General features: G+C 36.7%; 1 protein-coding gene across 1 annotated transcript in view; it reads right to left on the reverse strand.

Annotated features, from left to right (window-relative positions):
- Positions 1–8,025: 8,025 nt before the first annotated feature.
- The window catches only part of LOC138416355 (complement factor H-related protein 3-like), a 35,765-nt gene continuing 24,039 nt past the window's right edge, over positions 8,026–19,751 (reverse strand). Inside the window, 2 exon segments of the mRNA XM_069545367.1 lie at positions 8,026–8,237; positions 8,686–8,868. Of these exon segments, the coding sequence (XP_069401468.1) occupies positions 8,086–8,237; positions 8,686–8,868 (335 nt within the window). The 3' untranslated portion in view covers positions 8,026–8,085.

A 19,751-nucleotide genomic window follows, 5' to 3' on the forward strand; every position in this document is an offset into this window, starting at 1 on the left:
GGGGGAGTTACCGTTGGGCTCGTAATCTGTGGGTTTTAATAATTTATTTATTTTTCCTCCCTGTTATGTTGCCCACTGTGCTTCCAGGGCTCGCCACAGACTCGGCAGCAAGTGTTTCCTGGTGTTTGGAAACATCTCTTTTTAGGACTCCTTTCCTGGGACGGCGCTCCTTCCCTACCTCTTTTGTCTCTTTTTTTGTCTTTTATATTTTTTCCTACCTGTTTTCGAAGACAATGAGCTGCTTTTCTGGGTGCCTGCTGTCCTCTGCTGGCAATCAGAAGTTGTTTTGTGGAATTTACTCAGGTTGAAGTGTTCTTTTGATGAATTTGTGGGGGAGAAAGTGGTCTCCCCATCCTATTCCTCCACCATCTTAGGACCGCCCCCTCTCCTTGCTGTTTTTGAAACATATTTAGGAATGATCATTTTTTAAAAGCTTTGAGAGAGGCAAAATTCCTACAGGAATGTATCAAATGGGTATTTTCTCAACTTTGGTTCCTTATATCACAGGTTCTAAAAGAAAGAATATCATATCAAAGCAAAAATAGTATTTCTGCAATTATAGTTGTATTTTTCTTGTAACTAGTATTCATATTTTAATCCCATGCATACCTATCAGTAAGATTTAGTTTCACACTTGTTAAGACAAATGATGTTCATATCAAGACAGAGATGTATAGAATTCTATTGCTAGTTTATCTTTTTTCTCTTTAAACACATATCAAACTGTTTTCAATCATAATAATTTAAAATCTGACATTTGCAAGGATAACTCTTAATTTCAACATTATGGTGTAAATACTCAATGTCAATTTGAGATATGTATTCTGATTAACGCACTGAAGAGGGTGGGCACACCTCCACTAACACACGTGATTAATCTGGGTCCAATCAATAACCTCAGATATGCAGATGACACCCCCTTATGGCAGAAAATGAAGAAGAACTAAAGAGCCCCTTGATGAAACTGAAAGAGGAGAGTGAAATAGTTGGCTTAAAGCTCTACATTCAGAAAACCAAGATCATGGCATCTGGTCCCATCACTTCATGGCAAATAGATGGGAAAACAGTGGAAACAGTGGCAGACTTTATTTTGGGGGGGCTCCAAAATCACTGCAGATGGTGACTACAGCCATGAAATTAAAAGAGCTTACTCCTTGGAAGGGAAGTTATGACCAACCTATACAGCATATTAAAAAGCAGACATTACTTTGCCAACAAAGGTCCATCTAGTCAAGGCTATGGTCTTTCCAGTGGTCATGTATGGATGTGAGACTTGGACTATAAAGAAATCTGAGCACCAAAGAATTGATGCTTTTGAACTGTGGCGTTGGAGAAGACTCTTGATAGTGCTTTGGACTGCAAGCAGATCCAACTAGTCCATCCTAAAGGAGATCAGTCCTGAGCATTCATTGGAAGGATTGATGTTGAAGCTGAAACTCCAATACTTTGCCCACCTGATGTGAAGAACTGACTCATTTGAAAAGACTCTGATGTTGGGAAAGATTAAAGGTGAGAGGAGAAGGGGATGAGAGAGGATGAGGTGGTTGGATGGCATCACTGACTCAATGGACATGAGTTTGGGTGAACTCTGGGAGTTGGTGTTGGACAGGGAGGCCAGGCTTGCTGCAGTCCATGGGGGTTGCAAAGAGTAGGACATGACTGAGAGACTGAACTGTACTGAACTGAATCATTGTAAATGCTTTTCTGCAACTGAACTCTACCATGTCTACATGGTGATAACGAGGAGTAAGAGTCTTGACATCACCGTGATCAAGGTCAGGTATATCTCCACAAGTGCACTCCTTCTCTGAAAACTCATAAAAATATGTTTGTTTTTGAAATATTATTTTAAAGTACATATGGATACAAATAAAAGTGTTGATTTACCTTTCAGTATTACTATTTAATACATTACCAATACACACAGGTAAAGTTGTCTATTCTCCATCAACTGAATTTTATGAGAACCCTTCATTAGAAATCTGGGGTTGCAAGCATATTCCACGACCTCATTGTATCCATATTCTTTTTTGTGTATTTCTTTCCCTTTCCTACTGAGAAGTTTAGGAGGTGGAGCACATGATTTTACTTTCTTTACTGTAAAAATATTGTTCAAATAGTGATCACATTATCTGTTTTATAACTGAAAACTACAGCTAATGCAGAGATTTATATCATTAAATTGTCTTTTATTATATAATTTATTTTAACATTCTTAAACAATGAAAAAAGAATGAAAAAAAGTTTACACAAAACTCATGTTTCTTAATCCTATTACTCATCCTGAACTAGCATATTGAAGCCCATGTCAGCCCAGAAAACATGTTCAATAATCTAGACCATCTAAATAAGCATGCAAACCAATTACTCAGTCTGGGTGTGTAAATTTTAGCAATATTCTTATCCCACAGAAACATTGTGAAACTTTTGAGAAAATATCATTTGAGACAAGCATTTAAACAATATAACTTTGATTCAAATGATTTAATACATATGATTGAACTGACAATAAGCTAATTGAACACGGTTTAGACACATTTGAGGACACTTGAGATAAAATTCATATTATATATACTGTCCAATATTAATGGTGGAATTGTAGGAAAAAGGGAAACTAACGAGAAGTTTTGACAGTGTTGGTTCCTTATGCGTTTCTGTGGATACTCCACCATACATTTCAAGAAGCACCTGGAGATTAATTTCTTAGATAAGGAAAACTGAATTATCTACTACTCAATACATGTCCTTGGTGGGTATATCTCTGGTTTAAGGCGTTAGATTATAGATGCACTGGAAGTGGACAGAAAATTAAGAGAGGAAAATAAAGAGGTTGATATCTGAAATCCTAACTCTTGTTTCAGCAACTGTCAGATATTTACCTTTACATGCTGGAGGTTTCGGGGACCACCCAAAGTGGTAACACTGAACTGAATCTGCTCTGATCATAATGCAGCCTTGTCTGCAGGAGAATTTCAGCACATCTCCAACCTTAAATCTGTCTTTCCTGGGATAAGCGTCTAAGTATATATCTATCTTGGGAATCCTGCATTCTTCCTATAGAAAAAAAAAAACAAATAATTTAGTAAGAATATTTAATCATTGCAAAATAGATATTATTTGTGTTGCATAATATCGGGCTCTGGGTACTGTATACACAGAAAGACAGCATGTTAATGCCCTTCCTTGAAAATATTGCATATTAGGTTTTATACACCCTCTTACTCATCAGGGACTCTGAGAAATATTAAGTTATTGAGCAGCAACATATATGTCCTAATAATTCATTTGTAAAATCAACTTGTTAATACTGGATGTAATTTTATCACTGACATTTACAAAATGTAATTGTAAAATTTTTGTCTCAAAATGTAAATTCTTTAAGAATTAAAAAAAAAGAATGCTACAATTTAAAAAATACTATTTTAAATAACATAATTGGAAAGGTAGAACACTGAGACACATTTGTATTTGAGTCATAGGAACATTAAAATCACTTAATTTTATCCACAAGTGTATAAATAAATTTGAAACATGATCAAATTGAAACATCAAACAAAATGTGTGAACATGTTCAAGGTCACATAGGCTTATTTTAGGTGTCTTCATTACAAATATGATATATACACATCTTACGTTACCTATAAATGATCTTAAATATTATTATATGTTTAATTATTCTGATTCATTTTAAAAATGTGTAAACTTTACATTAAACATTTGTAAAATCTATAAAATTTGTGACATTGCTTTATGTGTGTTAGTCACTCAGTCCTGTCTGATTCTTTGTGACCTTATGGGGTGTAGCCAGCCAGGGTCCTCTGTCCATGGAATTATCCAGGCAAGAATACTGGAATGGGTAGCCATTCTTTTCTCCAGGGGATCTTCCTAAACCAGGGATCAAACATGGCTCTCTCACATTGCAGGCAAATTCTTTTCATCTCAGTCACCAAGGATTGCTACATATTATCAAAAATGGCACTATTCTTATTTGGAATCTTCTTATTTTGGTAAGTAATTTGAAAAACTCAAAATTGGAATTTAAGAATTAGAATCTCACCAAAAAGAATGATCATACTATCTAAAAGCCTATACCTTATCATAAAATTATATGTAAGCTAACTAGTTTTAAAAGTAATACCAACAACAACGACAAAAAGAACTCTCAATAAATTTGGTTCAGCTTTAGTTTAACTGTTGAGTTTTGTAGCTTGACTGAGAGGTTACTCTTGATGAGAACCATTGGGATTCCTTTCCTAAAATTCTATTCCAAACTTCCACATAGCAATAATTGTTATGTGACTTTGTTTAGATATTTTTGGCTTATATCGTATAATATTCCTATTTTAGCATATTGTATAAAATGGTGCTTTAACAACAACAGTTTGATCTCTGGTTCTTCTGCCTTTTCTAAAGCCAGCTTGAACATCTGGAAGTTCACAACTCACATGCTATTGAAGATGGTTTGGAGAATTTTGAACATTATTATACTAGCGTGTGAGAAGAGCTCAATTGTGCAGTAGTTTTAACATTCTTTATCATTGCCTTTCTTTAGGATTGGAATGAAAGCTGACCTTTTCCAGTCCTGTGGCCACTGCTGAGTTTTCCAAATTTGCTAGTATATTGAGTGCAGCATCATCTTTCAGGATTTGAAATAGCTTAACTGGAATTCTGTCACCTCTACTAGCTTTGTTCATAGTGATGCTTCCTAAGGCCCACTTGACTTCACATTCCAGGATGTCTGGCTCTAGGTGAGTGATCATACCATTGTGATTATCTTGGTCATGAAAATCTTTCTTGTACAGTTCTTCTGTGTATTCTTGCCACCTCTTCTTAATATCTTCTACTTCTGTTAGGCCCATACCATTTCTGTCCTTTATTGAACCAATCTTTGCATGAAACTTTCCCTTGGTATCTCTAATTTTCTTCAAGTGATCTCTAGTCTTTCCCATTCTGTTGCTTTCCTCTGTTTCTTTGCATTGATCACTGAGGAAGGCTTTCTTATCTCTCCATGCTATTCTTTGGAACTCTGCATTCAGATGCTTATATCTTTCCTTTTCTCCTTTGCTTTTCACTTCCCTTCTTCTCACAGCTATTCAAAAGGCCTCCTCAGACAGCCATTTTGCTTTTTGTGCATGTTTTTTTTTTTTTCCCCCTTGGAATGGTCTTGATTTCTGTCTCCTGTACAATGTCATGAACCTCATTCCATAGTTCATCAGGCACTCTGTCTATCAGATCTAGCCCCTTAAATCTATTTCTCACTTCCACTGTATAGTCATAAAGGAGTTGATTTAGGTCATAACTGAATGGTCTAGTGGTTTTCTTCACTTTCTTAAATTTCTATGTCAATTAAAAAATTATTTAAAAACAAATTATTTTAAAAGTTTGCTAAAACTTTTTAGGTGAAAGTTGATTATGAACCGAGTCTGTAAATTAACACTCATCTTTACACAGAATGACAATAAATGCAGAAAAATAATAGAACTGATCTTTAAAAATCACCATTTTCTAGACAACAATGAAATAACAGTTTGCAGCCTTGGGTCATAAATAGATTCTACAACAATTAGTTGAAAAATTTGGAGAAATATCTGCAAAAATGTTAACATTTACAGCAAAGATAACTTGTCAACTGTAACAATTTCATTTAAGGGCAAGAAAACCAGTTGTTACCAGCAATTCAGATTTAAATCAATTAGCACCAATGGTGATGGCCATGCTTCTTAGACTAAGGTCACTTGACTTGATGCAGTACAAAGTAATGAGATATCACCTTAAATATTTTAGCTTATCTCTTTTTTAATAATAAAATTTTACTGATATTTATAAATTTAAAATGTTTATAGTTAACTGATTTAAGCTTAATATGCTGTTTAAAATGTATAAATATAAAAATCACTTTTCAGACTGGTGGTGAATGTTTCTAAAATGCTCTGTACCAGCAAAATCAGGAAATCGTTTCTAGACCTAAAGTTCATTACCAAATCGATCTCTAAAAATTGCAAATAGAACTACCTTATGACCCAGCAATCCCACTTCTGGGCATACACACCGAGGAAACCAGAATTGAAAGAGACACATGTACCCCAATGTTCATCGCAGCACTGTTTATAATAGCCAGGACATGGAAACAACCTAGATGTCCATCAGCAGATGAATGGATAAGAAAGCTGTGGTACATATACACAATGGAGTATTACTCAGCTGTTAAAAAGAATTCATTTGAATCAGTTCTGATGAGATGGATGAATCTGGAGCCGATTATACAGAGTGAAGTAAGCCAGAAAGAAAAACACCAATACAGTATACTAACACATATATATGGAATTTAGGAAGATGGCAATGACGACCCTGTATGCAAGACAGGGAAAGAGACGCAGATGTGTATAACGGACTTTTGGACTCAGAGGGAGAGGGAGAGGGTGGGATGATTTGGGAGAATGGGAATTCTAACATGTATACTATCATGTGAATTGAATCGCCAGTCTATGTCTGATGCAGGATGCAGCATGCTTGGGGCTGGTGCATGGGGATGACCCAGTAAGATGTTATGGGGAGGGAGGTGGGAGGGGGGTTCATGTTTGGGAATGCATGTAAGAATTAAAGATTTTAAAATTTAAAAAATAAAAAACTAAAAATTTTAAAAAAATAAATAAATAAAATTCATGTTGTGTCACTCTGCATATTTTTTTAGAACATATTTTTGTGTTTCAAAGTTGATATACATTGACAGAAAAATTCAAGAATTCACGTAAGTAAAAAGAAGTTAAACACATTTTATTTATTTTTTTTAATTTTTATTTTTACTTTATTTTACTTTACAATACTGTATTGGTTTTGCCATACATTGACATGAATCCACCATGGGTGTACATGCGTTCCCAAACATGAACCCCCCTCCCACCTCCCTCCCCATTATTATCTGTGAATTCAACTCTAGCTGTACTACATATTTTCTTTCATTTTTTGCCAATATACGTCCATAAAAAGTTATTCAGTGTTTAAAGCAAAGTGTCTTATGGGTATGTGTTTATATTTAATGTTGAATTTTTAAATCACTTATATGCCATGTTAGAGTAGTTATGCAATGTGATTCTCATTGTTCTTTATTTGAATTATTATGTGTACTTTGATAAACATCTTGTAAAATATTATGAGATCAAACCAGTCCAGCCTAAAGGAAATCTGTCTTGAATGTTCATTGGGAGGACTGATGCTGAAGCTGAAACTCCAATATTTTGGCCACCTTATGTGAAGAGCTGACTCATTTGAAAAAGCTGAGATCCTGGGAAAAAAGCATCAGAAGAAGCCCTGATGCTGGGAAAGATTGAAGGAGGGAGGAGAAGGGGACGGCAGAGGATGAAATGGTTGGATAGCATCACTGACTCAATGGACATGAGTTTGAGTAAACTCCGGGAGTTGCTGATGGACAAGGAGGCCTGGAGTGCTGCAGTGCATGGGGTAGCAAAGAGATGGAAGCAACTGAGTAACTGAACTGAACTGAAAATATTATGTGTTTCATCATTTTTGGTTTATTCATCTATTGATAGATGAGCAAAAGTAAGATAAACTACTGATGTTTAATTACTGACATAAGTATGACATAGTTTGCTTCTATATGTTTCTTAAGTGATATTATCAACATTTTGAATTTTCTCCATTTCTTTCCACACTTTTTTTCCCATGTATGCTAAAACAGAGTTTCAGAAACCCTCAGAAATGGAGAAATCTTTAAGAAAGTTAAGAAACTGATGGATGGAAGGAAGCATGGAAGTGATTGAATCTAATTTCTTGCTGTAAATGTTTCATGAACAGGACACATAACATTTTGATATTCTAAGTTTAATGAGGTACTTTTAAGAAGTGATTCATTGGTCTCCCATCATCTCTCAATTACACTGTCCCCATAATATTTAACACAAATCTGATTTATGATTCAAGATGAGTTAAAAAATACTTGATAAAATAAATGGAATTGAATTAATAAGGAGAAATCTGAATATATGTACATGTTCAGATTTACAACTGCATTTAGTCAATGTTTTATCCACATCAAGGATACACCACCTTTCCTTCCCGACAAGTTGTTCAAAATGTATGTTTTGGTGTCACTAGACGATAACCATGTTGGCACATAAATACAATATTATCCTCTGTTTTGGAGTAAAGATTTGTATCATGTTTCCATCTTAACTGTATGTGATGTTTTTTCACTATTTCTTCTGAAATTACACATGCCTTAAAGTTCAAAAAAATAAACATGAACTTTTGAATAATATGCAAATATCTTCTTCAGAATTTCAGGGTTTCAAGAACTTTGGTCCATAAATTCTTCTGCAAATCTTTCCAAACCAATATACTGAAAATATATGACATAAGTATCATCATATTAACAAAATTAATGTTATAAGAATGAGATACTTTGTTTAGTGTAATCATTAAATGTTATAATGAAAGATTCATAATGTCAGTTATCATATGGTTTCATAATGTCAGTTACCATATGGTTTCATTACTCGAACATGAAATTTTCTAACTTTCTTTCTATATACAGATATTAATACTTGGTGGTCAAGCACACAACAGAATGGTTGTTATTTAATCCATAAAAATTATATTATAAACAGTTAAACATTATGCTGTGTACAAGGACTATCCCAGGATCCAAGAGAAGTTTAAAACATTTACCTAAGCATTTCGGTGGTTCTGACCACTCTCCATTCTGACATACTATGTTTCTGTTTCCCTGAAGTTCATAGTAGTCCTGACACTGGTACTCAACAAACATTCCTGGAGGATATACCAAATGCAGGAGTGAGGTAATGTCTCCATTGTCTATTGGTGGAGGAGGCCCACATTTTCCTTGAGAGTCTAAAAAAAAATCATGTTTGCTTTATTCAAAGACAACCCCTACAGCTTTAAATAAATAAAATAAAAATGCAGCCAAATATGTCATATTAAAACTTATGATTTCTGATGACAGAAATGATTTGTAGAAGGAATTTTAATCACCTAATCAGAAGTACACATTTTAAGACCTTATTTTACCACCATGGAAGCACATATAGTACTTTAACAAATATGTCTGCTTGGCAGTGTCCTGATGTTCAACACGTTTTCTTTCAGAGTATTGCTGGGAAGATGGGTAGTTAAGATAAAAAAATGTTACCCTTTTTTACAACATGTTGGAGTGTCTGTGAAAAGAAATTTTTTGGCTTCCATTTCTGGACAAGAGGAGGTGAAATTATTTTTGCTTATAGCATCTGCTAAGTATTCCTTCTCCCAAATAAAGGTCCTGAACATATTATAAAAAACAAACACAGGTGACTGTGAAACAAGTAGTACGTCAATCTGCTTAGGGACATTTGGATTCAAAGAGTTACACTCAAGAGAGTCTTTCGGGTTTTCATTTTGCCTTCTATGTATCTTGAATGGGCCACTGAGATAGCAACCCAGAAATAATACAAGTTGAGAAAGAAAGAAAATCTCAGGAAGCAGTTGATCTCTTTAAGAAAAGGCCCAGAAAAGAGTAGCTAAGACAGTTTTCACAATACTGACTTAGTCTAGAAATATTACACAAAGTGTGCACACTAAGTCCTTGTGTGCACCAGGACCCAGAGACCCCACAGAGACTAAGCCAGAATTGTGTCTGAGTGTCTCCTGCAGAAGTACGGGTGAGCAGTGCACTGCTACAGGGGCAGGGGCTCTGGGTGCAGTTGACCTGGGTATTGCATAAGCCCCCTTGGAGGAGGCTAAAATTAACCCCACCACAGAGCTGCCAGAACTTACATAGGACTGCAGAAACAGACTTTTAGAGGGCACAAACAAAACCTTGTGCACAACCGACCCAAGAGATAGAAGCAGTGACCCCACAAGAGACTGACCCAGACTTGCTTATCAGTGTCCAGGAGTCTTCAACAGAGGCATGGGCTAGTGGTGGCCTGCTGCAGGTTTGGCGGCATTGAGTGCAACAGAGCATGCATAAGACCTTTTGAAGGAGGTCACCAGTATCTTTCTTATCTCCACCATAGTTTGGCCACAGTTCAAAAAACAGGGAGGGAACATTGCCGGACCATCCATCAACACAAAATTTGTCAAAAGATTTACTGAGCGTGGCCTCTTCCATCAGACCAAGACCCAGTTTCCCCCTGAGTCAGTCTCTCTCATCAGGAAGCTTCCATAAGCCTCTTATCTTCATCCATCAGAGGGCAGAGAGAATGAAAACCACAATCACAGAAAACTAACCAATCTGATTGCATGGACAACAACTTTGTATAACTCCATATAACTCCAAGAAACTCTGAGCCACTCAAGATGGATGGGTCATGGTGGAGAGTTATGACAAAATGCAGTCCACTGGAGAAGAGAATGGAAAACCACTTCAGTATTCTTGCCTTGAGAACCCCATGAACAGTATGAAAAGGCAAAAAGATAGGACACTGAAAGATGAACTCCTCAGGTGGGGAGGTGCCCAATATGTAGGAGATCAGTGGAGAAATAATTCCAGAAAGAATGAAGAGAAGGAGAAAAAGCAAAAACAATACCCAATTGTGGGTGTGACTGGTGGTGGAAGTAAAGTCTGATGCTGTAAAGAGCACTATTGCATAGGGACCTGGAATGTTAGGTCCATGAATCAAGGTAAATCAGAAGTGGTCAAACAGGAGATGGCAAGAATGAACATTAGCATTTTAAAAATCAGCAAACTAAAATGGACTTGAATGGGTGAATTTGACTCAGATGACCAGTATATCTACTACTGTGAGCAAGAATCCCTAAGAAGAAATGGAGTAGCCATGATAGTCAACAAAACAGTCTGAAATGCAATGCTTGGATGTAATCTCAAAAATGACAGAATGATCTCTCTTCATTTCCAAGGCAAACCATTCAGTATCAGAATAATCTAGGACTATGCCCTGAACGGTAACGCTCAAGAAGCTGAAGTGGAGCAGCTCTATGAAGACCTACAAGAACTTCTAGAACTGACACCCAAAAGGGTGTCCCTTTCATTATAGGGGACTGGAATGCAAAAGTGGGAAGTCAAGAGATACATGGAGTAACAGGTAAATTTGGGGTTGGAGTACAAAATGAAGCAGGGCAAAATGTAATAGAGCTTTGCCAAGAGAACACACTGGTCATAGCAAACACCCTCTTCCAACAACACAAGTGAAAACTCTACACATGGATATCACCAAATGTTCAATACCAAAATCAGATTGATTATATTCTTTTCAGCCAAAGACGGAGAAGCTCTATACAGTCAGCAAAACATGACTGGCAGCTGACTGTGGCTCAGATCATGAACTCCTTATTGCCAAATTAATACTTATATTGAAGAAAGATGTGAAAAACCACTAGACCATTCAGGGATGACCTAAATCAAATCCCTTATGATTATAGAGTGGAAGTGACAAATAGATTCAAGAGTTTAGATCTGATAAGGCAGAAGTTCCTGACTTTGTATAGGAGGCAGGGATCAAAACCATCCCCAATAAAAATAAATTTTAAAAGACAAAATTGTTGCCTCAGTAGCCCTTACAAATAGTTGAGAAAAGAAAAGACTCTAAAGGTAAAAGAGAACAGGAAAGATAAAACCATTTGAATGCATAGTTCCAAAGAACGGCAAGGAGAGATAAGAAAGCCTTCCTCAGTGTTCAGTGCAAAGAAACAGAGGAAAACAATAGATTGGGAAAGGCTAGAGATCTCTTCAAGAAAATTAGAGATACCTAGGACTTTTCATGCAACAATGGGCACTATAAAGGACAAAAATGGTATGGAACCACCAGAAGTGGGAGATATTAAAATGAGGTGGCAAGAATACACAGAAGAACTATACAAAAAAGATCTTCATGACCCAGATAACCACACTGGTGTGATCACTCACCTAGAGACCGACATCCTAGAATACAGAGTCAAGGAGGCCTTAGGAAGCATCACTGAGAACAAAGCTAGTGGAGGTAATGGAATTCCATTTGAGCTATTTCAATTCCTAAAAGATGATGCTCTTTAAGTACTGCACTCAATGTGCCAGCCAATTTGGAAAAGTCAGCAGTGACCACAGGTCTGGAAAATGTTAGTTTTCATTCCAATCCCAGAATGTTCAAACTACCATACAATTACATTCATCTCACACATCAGCAAAGTAATGCTCAAGCTTCTCCAAGCTAGGCTTCAACAGCACGTGACCAACGAAATTCCTGATGTTCAAGCTGGATTCAGAAAAGGCAGAGGAACCAGAGATCAAATTGCCGACATTCATTGGATCATCGAAAATGCAAGACAGTTCCACAAAAGAATCTACTTCTGCTTTAATGACTACGTCAAAGCCTTTGACTCTGGATCACAACGTACTGTGGAAATTAAACAGTTGGTAACACCTTACCTGCCTCCTGAGAAATCTGTATGCAGGTCAAGAAGCCACAGTTAGAATCAGACATGGAAGAACAAACTGGTTCCAAATCAGGAAAGGAGCATATCAAGGATGTATACTGCCAGCCTGCTTGCTTAACTTATATGCAGAGTACCTCATGCGAAATTCCAAGCTGGATGAGGGACAAGCTGGAATCAAGACTGTCAGGAGAAATATCAACAAACTCAGATATACAGATGACACCACTCTTATGGCAGAAAATGAAGAAGAACTAAAGAGTCTCCTTATAAAAGTGAAAGAGAACCCCCCAGCCCCAAGCATGCTGCATCCTGCGTCAGACATAGACTGGCGATTCAATTCACATGATAGTATACATGTTAGAATGTCATTCTCCCAAATCATCCCACCCTCTCCCTCTCCCTCTGAGTCCAAAAGTCCGTTATACACATCTGTGTCTCTTTCCCTGTCTTGCATACAGGGTCGTCATTGACATCTTCCTAAATTCAATATATATGTGTTAGTATACTGTATTGGTGTTTTTCTTTCTGGCTTAGAATGCATGTAAGAATTAAAGATTTTAAAATTTAAAAAAAAAATAAAAATAAAAATAAAAAATGGAAAAAAAAAAAGTGAAAGAGAAGAGTGAAAAAGTTGGCTTAAAAATCAACATTTAGAGAACTAAGGTCATGGCGTCCAGTCTCATCACTTCATAGCAAATAGATGGTAAACAATAGAAACAGTGAGAGACTTTATTTTGGGGAGCTCCAAAATCACTGCAGATGGTGACTGCAGCCATGAAACTAGAAGACATTTGCTCCTTAGGAAAAAGTTATGACCTACCTAGAGAGCATATTGAAGAGCAGAGACATTACTTTGCCAACAAAATTCCATCTAGTGAAAGCTATGGTTTTTCCAGTCATAATGTACGGATGTGAGAGCTGGACTATAAAGAAAGCTGAGCATCGAAAAATTGATGCTTTTGAACTGTAGTGTTGGAGAAGACTCTTGAGAGTCCCTTGGAATGTAAGGAGATCAAACCAGTCAATCCTAAAGGGAATCAGTCCTGAATATTCATTGAAAGGACTGATGCTGAAGCTGAAACTACAGTACTTTGGCCACCTGATGCAAAGGACTGACTCTTTGGAAAAGACCCTGATGCTGGGAAAGATTGAAAGCAGAAGGATAACGGGATGACAGAAGGTGAGATGGTAGGATGGCATCACTGACTTGATGGACATGAGTTTAGTTAAGCTCTGGGAGTTGGTGATGAACAAGGAAGCCTGGTGTGCTGCAGTCCATGGGGTTGCAAAGAGTCAGATACAACTGAGCAAATGAACTGAACTGAACTGAACTGATTTAGTCTAGAAACACACAATGGCAGAAACCTAAGGCCAATTCTTTCCATGCCTTGATCTACAGGGTTCAAGTAAGCAGCCCACATTTCCACCCACATAATAAAAGAATAAGAATACTCTGCCCTTTCTCCTCGTGTCTGAGGAGGCCAGGTGGGAACCTTGGACTTGTACCCTACATGGCAGTAATGGAGGCCTGATTAATGAAGGAGTCCAATAACATCCTTAGTCTCAAGATATAAAAGTGAATATCATTTATTAGACCAAAGACCAGGTAAACATCAAAAGAGAAAAAAATCAATCAACAGAAGACAACACTGAGATGACATGGATATTGAAATCATTGGATAATGGTTTTTAAAAATCCAGTCCAATTGATAGAACTAGAAAGTTGATTATTAGAAAACCATGTGGTTCAGCAATATATTGCAGATGGCAGAAGGATCAATAAGTTGAATATTAACTAACTTTGAAAATAGACTGAAAAGAAAATGGACTTAGCTTCAAGGACCTGTGGGAAGATAACAAAGAACTGTTGAACATGAAGTTGAAAATAAAGAGTAAGAGATTAGAAAAAAAAATAATGGCTGAGTTAATTTTCTGATGGCCTAAATGGAAAGGAAAGCCAAAAGAATGGGGATATGTGTATATGTGTAGCTGATTCACTTTGATGTGCAGTGAAACTGACACTATATTGTATAGGAAATACACTCCAAAATTATTATTTTTTAAATAATGGCTGAAAATTTCTCAAATAGGGCATATGACTTAGTGACTAACCAAACACAACTACATATTAAAACTGCTCAGTGAATTCCAAATGGGATGGAGCCAAAGAACTTAATGTCAAGATACATCATAATCAGTTCCTGTTGTGTTGTTCAGTTACTCATTTGTTCCTGACTCTTTGCAACCGCATGGATTGTAGAAAGCCTGGCTTCCCGGTCCTTCATTAACCCCCTGGAGTTTGCTCAAAGTCATGTCCATTCTGTCGATTATGCCATCCAACCATCTCATCCTCTGATGTCCCTATTCCTGCCCTTAAACTTTGCCAACATCAGGGTCTATTCCAATGAGTCAGCTCTTCTCATCAGGTGGCCAAAATACTGGAGTTTCAATTTCAGCATCAGTCTTTCCAATGAATATTCAGGACTGATTTCCTTTAGGATTGACTGGCTTGATCTCTTTGCAGGATAAGGGACTCCCAAGAGTCTTCTCCAGCACCACAGTTCAAAGAAGTGAATTCTTTGGTACTCAGCCTTCTTTGTGGTCAAACACTCACATCCATACATGACTGCTTGAAAAACCATATCGTTGACAATAAGAACATTTGTTAGTAAAGGGATGTCTCTCTTTCTTAACATGCTGTCGAGGTTTTCATAGCTTTTCTTCCAAGGAGCAAGTGTCTTTTAATTTCATGGCTGCAATCACCATCTACAGTGATTGTGAAGCTGAAAAGAATGAAGTCTGTCACTGTTTCTAAGTACTTTCTTTCTTGGGAATTGGCGAGGATTGACCTTTTCCACTCCTGTGACCACTTCTGGGTTTCCAAAATTTGCTGATGTAATGAGTGTAGCACTTTAGTATTATCATCTTGTAGGATTTGAAATAGCTCTGCTGGAACTCAGCTAGTAACCTACCTTTAAATATCATACATAGTTACAGGTGCCCACATCTATGTCAGACTTTGTGATCAGGCCCCAGCTGCTTATTCCATATCTCAAAGTGGAATTTCTTGGGCTGTTAAATGTAATTATGGTATATTTTACACACTTATTCTTCAGAAAACAACTGACTGTCTTAGTGTTTAAGACAGGAAATGTCCCGTGATTCCAACTGCTCAAATCTAGTTAACACTGTCATACAATAAACATGTTAGATTACATATTAAGACCACAAAAGAACTGGATTTTCAGCGCCATTTTTTTTCTTGCATCTAAAAATTGTTCCAGAAAAGCTACTTCATCCTAATTTAGTATCAATATATTTTGTTCTTAATATATTCTCTAAATTGGGTGGACAGGGTGAGTAAGATACTCTACCTTTGCACCGAGGTGTTTTTGTCCAAGTTCCATTTAAACACACGACATCTATCTCCCCAAAGAGGTCATAATTTGCAATGCATTCATAACGTGCTCTCTCACCACTTTGATACCTAGACTTCTGATTTTGTATAATAGCATTTTCCACTTGAGGTGGATTCACACAGGAAACATCTGAATAGAAAGGGAAAAAAGTATCTCTAATATAATGATTGTCATGAACAGCAAGGAGGAAATAGAATGTCAAATATATTCCATGGTTGTTTTGATTCAACAGTTAATCTGTCATGAAAGACTACTAATTGTCATCAGTTTATATGTAAAGTTAAGTCAAAGGAAATAAAACAATATTTTTCAGCATGAATTAGACTTCTGTATCTTAAATCTCTCCCCTATACTTCACTATAAAAGTGATACACAATTTTTAGGGCACTGAAAAAAAAGTTTTCCTGGAAATCTCTTTTTGAGGTTAGTAAAATAAAAATTACAAAGTACATAAATTCAAAATGAACTTATAAATCATAAGGAAAACATAATAAAATATCACTTGACATCAAGATTTGGTTTACATTCCTCCTGTTTATGAGGTATAACTTTAGGGCCTTTCAGAAAATAAACACAGGAGGTTCTTCTTTAAACACTTGATCAAGAATTAACACACTTTGAAGAATACTATAGTTGCAGGGAGAAGATGATTAATTAAAGATTTAAACAGAAGATCTGGAAAAATAATAGAAAAATAAAGTGTAAATTAAAAAAAAAAAACTATAATGATATTTTGGGGCAAATGCTAAGGACACCACCATCAATCATGTGCATTCCTCATTGTGATTCAGGGAATTAAGAGGCTGTAACTGCAAGAGGCTGTAGCCATGGGTCATAAACTGAAATATACACAGAATTCCTTGGGAATCATCAAAACATTGTCCGAGTTGCAGCCCCAGAGGTTTAGATTCAACAAGTCTGAGTGAGCCTGTGAATCTGCTTGAATATCTAACAGTTTACAGAATGTGCTGAGAATGCTCTGCCAGGACTGTGCTTTGAGAACTATTGGGCTACAACACCAAACACTGGGAACACAAGTCCATCCCTTGTTATGTTCAGGCACAAACTGGTTTTGACCTGGCCTAAAAGTAATCTATGTCCATTTAATGATAGTGGAGGCAATTTTCTACATTATATTACTTCAGATACTTATATAAAATTTAAAATTTTACCAAAGTACCTCTACATGCTGGCTTTCCTATTCATTTGCTCTTAATACACTGTATAATATTAGATCCATCCAACTGATAATATGATATACACTTAAAAGCCACTTGTTCTTCTGACTTATAGAAATCCTTCTCCTGATCTATAAGTACAGCACCATCAAAGGTGGGCAAGTTAACACAATTTGGGCCTGAAATAATATGCATTTGTTTAGTACATCTTTAAAGATTCATAGCCACCACTGATTATATTCCAGAAAATAAATAGTTATATATCAAACCAATGAATATTTACAGTATTTCTCCTATACCAAGAGACAAGTGTCAGAAATCTTTATTTAGTCACATTGACTGTCTCTGTATAATCAAAAATACAACGTGGGAATGGTGACATTCTAAGAGGTAGAGCTGCTTACTTCTCAAATTTAAATTTTCTTCACCCATGACAACCCATCTAAATAATGAATGTTTCTATTTTTGCCCTTATCAAAATATGTTACCTTGAGTTATGTTAAATATCTTAGAAAATTGCATATTACAAAGAAATGATTGATAAATTAACAGCAAATTGGGTCGTGATAAGAGCAGAGTTCAGCCATAGTACAGGAACAGAGACCTGAAATCTGTGATGTATATCAGAGGATGTTCAAACTGCACCTTAAATGATGTGAAACTGAGATAATTTAGTTAGTGTTATCAAATTGCGAACCTCCATTGGATCACAGAAAAAGCAAGAGAATTCCAGATAAACATCTACTTCTGCTTCATTGACTATGCTAACACCCTTGATTGTGTGGATCACAACAAACTGTGGAAAATTCTTGAAGAAATGGGAATACCAGACCACCTTACCTTCCTCCTGAGAAAACTCTATGCGAGTGAAGAAGTATCAGTTAGATCTGTACACGGACAATTGACTGGCTCAAAATTGGAAAAAGAGTACTTTAAGAGCGTATATTGTCATCCTGCTTATTTAACTTATATGCAGAATACATCATGCAAAATGCCTGGCTGGATAAAGCTCAAGCTGGCATCAAGATTGCCAGGAGAAATACAAATAACCTCAGCTATGCCTCAGATGACACCACCTTAAGGGCAGAAAGTAAAGAGGAACTAAAGGGGCTATTGGTGAAAGTGAAAGAAGAGACTGAAAATGCTAACTTAGAACTCAGCATTCAAAAAATGGAGGTCATGGCATCTGGTCCCATCACTGCATGGCCAATAGATGGGGAAAAAATGAAAACAGTGACAGACTTCATTTTCTTGGGCTCTAAAATCACTGCAGTTTTTGACTGCAGTCATGAAATTAAAAGACGCTTGCTCCTTGGAAGAAAAGCTATGACAAACCTCGAGAGCATATTAAAAAGCAGAGCCATCGCTTTGCCAACAAAAGTCCATCTAGTCAAAGCTATGGCTTTTCCAGTAGTCATGTACAAATTTGAGAGTTGGACAATAATGAAGCCTGAGTGCCAAAGAATTGATACTTTTGAACTGTGGTGCTGGAGAAGAGTCTTGAGAGTCCCTTGCACTGCAAGATCAAAGCAGTCAATCCTAAAAGATATCGACCTTGAATATTCATTGGAAGGACTGATGCTGAAGCTGAAGCTCCAATACTTGGGTCACCTGATAAGGGAAGTCACCTGATACAAAGAGCCAACTCATTGGAAAAGACCCTAATGCTGGGAAAGATTGAGGTTAGGAGGAGAAGGGGACTGCAAAGGATGAGATGGTTGAATGGCATCACCAGCTCAATGGACATGAGTTTAAGCAAACTCCCGGAGACAGTGAAGGACAGGGAGGCCTGGCTTGCTACAGTCCATGGGGTCGCAAAGAGTCAGAAATGACTGAATACTTAACTGCAACAACAAATCAAACTTTCCCTGGTAGTTCAGATGGTAAAGAGTCTGCCTACAATGCAGGAGAACTGGGTTCGATCCTTGGGTCTGGAAGATCCCCTGGAGATGGAAATGGCAACCCACTCCATTATTCATGCCTGGAGAATTCCATGGACCAAGGAACTTGGTAGGCTACAGTCCATGGGGTCACAAAGAGTCGGACACGACTGAGAGACTTCACTTTATTATTTCTAGGTTTATTAATTTTCTACCAGAGTTTAGAACTTTCCATAGATATCTTGTTAAATTCTAGAATTACTGTTTAGTTTCATATTTGTGCCATTTAAGCTTTGAATTAAAAGATATTTGTCAGCTTAAGAATAAAAGGGAAAACACTATGCTTATGCAATCTTGTGGATGAGACCATTCCCCTCCTAAACATCTTATAGATGCAGGTCCATCAGTTCCAAACCCTTCATCACATTTGTAAGTAACTTCTTCTCCATATTGGTAACTGTTTCTCTTGTGAGATACAACACCATTCAGAATATAAGGTGGAAGTCCACAAGGAAGTCCTGGGAAGAAATGAAAAAAATTGATTTCAAGTTTTGCTAACTTTGAAATTTAACTTGATGTACTGGTCAACATATTTGGTAATTTTACTTGAAAACAATAAATCATTATATAGGAACCTCCATGACATGGGAGGAACGTGCACAAATTTTTCCTAAAATCACCATTCTGATGTGTGTCCACTTGAGCAAGAACTTGAAACAAATTAATATATGAAAGAAACCATCAGTGCTTCTCTAACCAGTCATGAGTAATAAAAGAAAAACACATTGAGACTCCAAACATCATCTCAGGAAAAGTACTATATATTGTAAGAAATTAAAAGGGACATTTTAGGGAAGACATAGGACATATTTTTGTAACTTAAATAGATA

This window comes from Ovis canadensis, chromosome 12, assembly GCF_042477335.2.
Source record: "Ovis canadensis isolate MfBH-ARS-UI-01 breed Bighorn chromosome 12, ARS-UI_OviCan_v2, whole genome shotgun sequence".
Classification (NCBI taxonomy): domain Eukaryota; kingdom Metazoa; phylum Chordata; class Mammalia; order Artiodactyla; family Bovidae; genus Ovis; species Ovis canadensis.